The 6,155-nt window shown below is 40.3% G+C and overlaps 1 protein-coding gene across 1 annotated transcript; it reads left to right on the top strand.

Moving 5' to 3' along the window:
• Window positions 1-586: 586 nt before the first annotated feature.
• Window positions 587-3,156, top strand: NDUFAF4 (NADH dehydrogenase (ubiquinone) complex I, assembly factor 4; the record flags this gene model as incomplete). The annotated part of the gene is made up of 2 exons (XM_009076451.1): window positions 587-684; window positions 2,860-3,156. Coding segments are annotated over 2 exons (395 nt in total), but the record flags the coding sequence as incomplete, so codon positions are not given.
• Between the last annotated feature and the right edge of the window lie 2,999 nt (window positions 3,157-6,155).

The raw sequence follows: 6,155 nt of genomic DNA, 5'->3' as shown, positions 1-6,155 counted from the left end.
CATTCCTTCAGGTCCTGTCACTGGTTGTAGGAGAGAGGAGGTCAGTGCTGCCCCTCCACTTCCCCTCATGAGGAAGTTGTATCCTGCAATACATAATCATCTCAGTGTCCTCTTCTCCAGGTTGAACAGACCAAGTGACCTTAGCCATTCCTCTTAAGGCTTCCCCTCAAGGCTCTTCATCATCTTCATTGTCCTCCTTTAGATGCTCTCTGAGTCAACAGATCCTCCATCCCTGGAGGTTTTCAAGCTGAGACTGGATGTGGCACTTAGTGCCATGGGCTAGTGACCACGGTAGGGTTGGAATTGATGATCTTTGGGGTCTGTTCCAACCTGATTGATTCTATGATCATAACTGCCCACCTATAGGTACTGATTAACAACTAAAAAAAATTGCAAAGTTTGATTCAAAGCTTGATGAACCATGTGAAGTGGTGTTGTTTGGGCCAGAGCCTCCTTCCCAGAGGAGCCATGCTGTGCCCCTGAGGAAGCAATGAGCTGGCAGAACTAATAAAAAGGAAACAATTTGCCTCAGAACTATCTTTTTCTCTTTTTTTATTTCCCCTTCCCTTCTCCTCACTGCCTTTAGACCACCCAGAGATAAAAGAAGCGATTGTCAGAAAGGATGATAAGCTCCTCACCTTGCTAAGAGATGTTTATGTCGAGTCCAGAGATCCACCAGTGCAGGTGAGTATGTCTCTCTGTAGGAGCCATACCTGCATCAGCTTCATGGTTTTCATACTCAGCACAAATTCTGTATCAAGAAAAATGCCTTTGTGCCTAAAAGCTACCTTTTAACAGAGAAAGGTCGGGGGTTTATTACTCTGTGTATCAGCAGCACTGTCTGACCCTAGGTTCTGAACATGGAACACATTATACAAATGCTTGCACAGTCTTCCTTTTTAACATCATGTGGATCTTTGTTTTTCACTTAAATTCCAACTTCTGCTTCCTCTAAGACAGGACAGTTGTCCACTTTTTTGCACAGATGCAGGAGTTTGCCAGAGATCATTTGTGGAGTTGTTAGAAGGGATTGGGACTGCTGTGGGATCAAGGGTGTGGTAGAGGACAAAGACGTTTTAATGGAGTTTTTAACAGCTGATGCTAATGTCACACAGTGCAGAGACTTTTTCTTACCCTTAGGGTTTTTTTCTGCATACTCTTACAGCTCATATGGTTATCATTTTCCTTATTGCCAATGGCTGCAAGCTTTGACTTGGAAGGCAGAGCATGCTCCTCCTAGTGGAATGCAGGCTAGATTGTTCTTTGCATGCTCCTCCTAGTGGAATGCAGGCTGGATGGTTCTTTTTTTTTTTTTCCCACCACGTTATGGCTTGTGCATTTTACCTGTTGCATTCTTGGACCACTTTATTCCAGCTGCTTAATGCAGTAATCACATTTTTATAATCACCTAGCAAAATTCCTAAGTCTCTCCAATTTGCCACTTTCATTGTATTCAAGCCTAAAAATATTTAAAATGCCAACAGATTTCTTCAGTCTCTCCCTGAAGTTTTCAAGTAATCTCTAGTCTTAATTTTCATTATAAAGGTTGGGACTCTAATCTTGAAGTGCTCAAGGTCTAATTTCAGTATCTTTAAATATTCATTTGTAAACCTGTCAAGAGAGAGCTGAGAAGATGCCAGAAGTGGAACAAACCTTTGCTAGATTCTGTGCCTACTCTGACATTGCTGCCACATAAGACTTGCTCTTGTGGTATGTCTACTTGCAGTTGTTGGGAAGAGCATGATTGATGTGTTAGCACAGAGACTTGTGGGCAAAACTTAATCCAAAAGCTTCCTTCCATTCCTGATGTTATCCTGACTGCTTTGTGCATTATGTACATTGTGTATACACATCTCTGTCTGTTGGACATATCTGTGGTGAGTGGAAAAGCACCAACTTGGAGTCCTGAAGTGGCATATTCCCAGAGACAGATCATTTAATTAAGGCTTGAAAAATCATTCATTATCTGAGGGTTTTAACTAAAAGGAAGACATGGAGAACAGATCAGACATGCTCTGTGGTTTGGAAACAGACACACAGATGCTGTAGCATCCTTATTAGTCTTCTCAGCATCCCAGGTAATTCAGACTGTCTGTGTGCTTATCAGTGGCTGTGGACTCTGATTACTATAAACATTATCTTACATTTAAGAAAGATTGAATCTTGCCTTTTTTTCAGTGTCATTGGCTGGTTAAATCTTAATAAAAGGCAATATGAGAAAGCCAGTGCTGGTTTGGAAATTACTTGGAAATATGAAGGGACCTTGGAGAAGGGGCTCTGTGTGTCCTTGCACTGCAGTAGTCGTGGCAGTTAAACTCTGTATGATGCTGCAAAATGGTTTCTTTTTGTCCAGGAAAGCTTGTTCTCTAGACAGAGCAAAATCAGGAGTATCTTTTAGTAGCAAAACTAAAATTTGAAAATGAAAGGAAGAGGGGAGAGACTGTATGACAAAGTTTTCCAGGGATATCAGGAGGATACCAATTTGTTGCATGACTTCTTTTTTTGTCCCTTGCTACAAATCAGTCCAAAATACTAGGTTATCTGCATTTACATTTGGCTGTCAGGGTCTGTAGTTTATCCTGTATGAAGAGCTGCCAAATCTGTACAGCACTTAGAGTTCAAAAGATGGAAACTTGTCAGCATTGGATTGGGAGTTGACATTGTATGTAGAGTGACCGTGGAAGAAATGACAAGTTTTGTGATATCAAGAAGCTGGCCAAGCTTTTCGTGGGTTTTTTTTGTGAAAATGGGGAAAACTAACAGGAAATGCCCTATTTAAGAAAAGAGTTTAGCTGCTTCAATATGTATAGTAAACAGAACTGCTGTTAAGCTCTTTTTTGTTTTCCTTCCCACAATTAGGTAAAACCTGGAGGTGGCGAAAATCTTCCGGTTAAACAGGAGGAGAAGAGGCTTACAAAACTAGGCCATTTAGGAGCTCTAGATGTTGAGAAGGTTTCCAAAGGCAAAATTTCCCTTGTGGAAGCTCTGACACTTCTTAATAATCATAAACTTCATCCTCAAATATGGACTGCAGAGAAAATAGCAACGGAATACAGTCTGGAACTGAAGGAGGTCAACTCTCTTCTGGAATTCTTCATTCCTTTCACTGTGCAGGAATTTCCTAAAGAAAACAAGAAAGCTATAAAGCCAACCTAAAAATAGTTGCCGAAACCTTGTGTGATCTCACTTGTGTCTTAATTTTATTTACTCTTTCAGTATATTCAGTGTCTGAAAAGAGTTGGTAACATGTCATCCAACAAGGTTGTACCAGTAGCATGTGTTCAGGCTATTCCATTCCATATTGTATGGCTGCAGTGAAATGCAGCAATTTTAGTTTGTAAACCAGAATATAACTAATCAGTGGTATGAGAACATGTCACACAGTTCTGATTATCCCTTTCAAGTGCTACAAGTTCAGATTGCCTTTCTTAGCAGAGACTTCCTGGCCTGCAGCTAAACAGGTGCTCTGCAGGTGTTGGCTCTCTCATTTCCTGTTGCAGTGTTCTTATTTCTTTTGTATAAGAATGGAAAAGTATTTAGACTTCCTAAAGCAGGTTAACCACAAGATCATTTGGGAAACTTAGCTGTTTCAAGCATAAAATAAAAAGGTGTATAGCAAGAAGGCATCTTTGTGGTGCTGGCACAGTAAGGGCTGATATATAGCTCCTCTTCTACTCTGTTCTGATTTGCTTTAAATACCTTTACGTCCCCAGGCACTGTCAGTAATCAATTTATAAAGAGTGATGATCTAGCAGCAGTCTCTTGCAGCAGTTTATGACACCTGCTGTGTGAGAAATAATGTTTCATATTCATAGGTAGCTGTGAAATGCAGCTGGATCTACTAATTGGACCCACTAGTAGTTCTTGTGAATGTTCCACCTGAATATGAGGAAGAACTTCTTCCCTGTGCAGTCACTGAGCACTGAACAGATTGCCCAGAGAGGTTGTGGATTCTCCATCACTGGAGGTGTTCAAGAACCATCTGGACACAATCCTGAGCCATGTGCTCTAGGGTGGTCCTGCTGGAGTAGGGAGGTTGGAGCAGATGACCCACTGTGGCCCCTTCAAACCTAACTGATTCTGGGATTCTGTGGTTGCCTGCTCAAACTTAGAATAATCCTTTCTGCCCATGGAGGCCTTTCCCATGGAGGAAAATGGGAGGCATTTCTGCCCATGGAGGCAGTTCACATTGGACTGATGCCAATGTGTTGTGATCAGATCATACTTACTCCCAGCAAGTTACACACATGCTACCAGATTGAAGATGAACAGCATCCTTTCAATTGTTAGTAGCTGGTTGCCTTCATTCAAAAAGCAAACCCAACACCTTAATTTTAAGCAGCACTAACATTCCTAGAGCCTGTCACCAACAAAGTTGAATTTAGTAAAAGAACACAAGTCAGTACCAGGCCTACAATGTAATTTTCTTTTCAAGTTCAAGAAGAACCACCTTGGAAGACTTATATTTTAAGTGCAACTCTGTCATCCTTTATATTAGAGGAGGTATGACAAGCCTATCCCAAATCCACACATCCAAAGACTAACATTTTGGAATTTTTGTATAATGCACTTAGGGTCATCTTCCAGTAAGGTATAGTGTTATGTACTTCAAAAATGAATCAAGCAAAACCTTGAATACAGTGTCAAACTGTACCTGTAAATACCTTGTTCCAACTCAGAAGTGGAAGGAATTGTGCTGTGAAATAACAAAGCTGATCACCTTCTTGGCAAGATATTTACCAGACTCCAAAATCAAAGGAAGGGCTCACTGCTGCACAGGGAGGGCAACTTTGCTCATCCCTCCCTGTTCCTACCCCTGTTCCCAGTGCTACAGACCACCACAGTCCCCCTCCAATTTCTTTGCTAGCTTAGGAAATAGTCAGACCACTTTAAGAACCACTTTAATTCACTAATATGGCAGAGAACAAATCAAAACATTTATTTAAAACTGAGAAGGAGAATCAGTCTTTACCAGCATCAGTGACTACCCTCTGACTGGAGCCAGCACATACTCAGCTTGCTTGGATTATCAGCCGTGTGTACTGGGGGAAAGAAGCTATTAAAATTGGGTATGGTTTTTGCACACAATTTGGGGATAAAAAGCTGAATGTGCAAAGGTACCAAAATGCTTCTGTGAATTTTTTTCAAATGTATTAGCCCCGAGTTATTTGATTTGGGATGGGAAAAGCATATTGCAGTAAAAACAATATTTGGTGTGGTGGTAGCAGATGACATTTATTTCTAAGAGCAGTTCAAACAGAATGTAAAATATTTTGTTCAGATACTAAAGATACCCTTTGCTTTACCAAATAATGAGGATTTTTTTTTCTTTTGGTCAATCTCAAAAAGAAAGGCTAAGGATTTTGTTAGAAGTTTATCCCATTCTGCTTATTACTATTCCCACCCTTACCTAAATCCAGTCCTCCCACTCCCTCTGCCACTTTATTGATGAGTATCACCTGTCAGGTTTCTAGTCCTGCTTCATAGATGGGCAATTAGTTGTGTGCAATAAGTGTGGCTGATTTACTGTCTACCTAAAGCTACAGTGGAACTAGAATAAATAGAAAGCAAGTGAATTGAATAGCAATGAATCAATGGAAAACAGGCTACTGAAGATGTCTTCAGGAAGAAATAATGCCACACTGTTGGCTTTGCTTCTCCATGGAGGAGGAAAGTGGGAATAAATTTCATGCTGTGTTCTGCCTTTCTCAATTAGCTGTCACCAGTTAAGGATTCCTTTTTGTGGGAATGTATTCACAGCTGTGGTCACTTAGCAAAGATAAATTATATCAATTCACTTCTGCAGATGCAATACTTCAATATTAAACCCTTTTTATATTGCAAAGTTTTCATTAATATAGCAATTTGAGAAATGGGGCCATTTTTCTTAAGACTCTCTTAATAGGTTGACATTTAATCATTGTTTCTTAACCCTTTTGAAAGAAATGTGTACATGTAGATGTTGAATACCCCTAACATTCTGTGATTCTATGTACATGTTGTGTACATGTTGAATTATTTGAATTTTACCATGGACACATAGCTATGATTAAAAGCTGAGAAGATCATAGATTCACAGAATCATAGAATTTTAGGGGTTGGAATGGACCTTACAGATCATTGAGTTGCAACCCCCTGTGCCATAGGCAGGGACA

Source organism: Acanthisitta chloris, unplaced genomic scaffold (genome assembly GCF_000695815.1).
Source record: "Acanthisitta chloris isolate BGI_N310 unplaced genomic scaffold, ASM69581v1 scaffold45466, whole genome shotgun sequence".
Taxonomy (NCBI): Eukaryota; Metazoa; Chordata; class Aves; order Passeriformes; family Acanthisittidae; genus Acanthisitta; species Acanthisitta chloris.
Note: the sequence above shows the minus strand (reverse complement) of the source record. Positions and strands in the feature narration are given on the sequence as shown.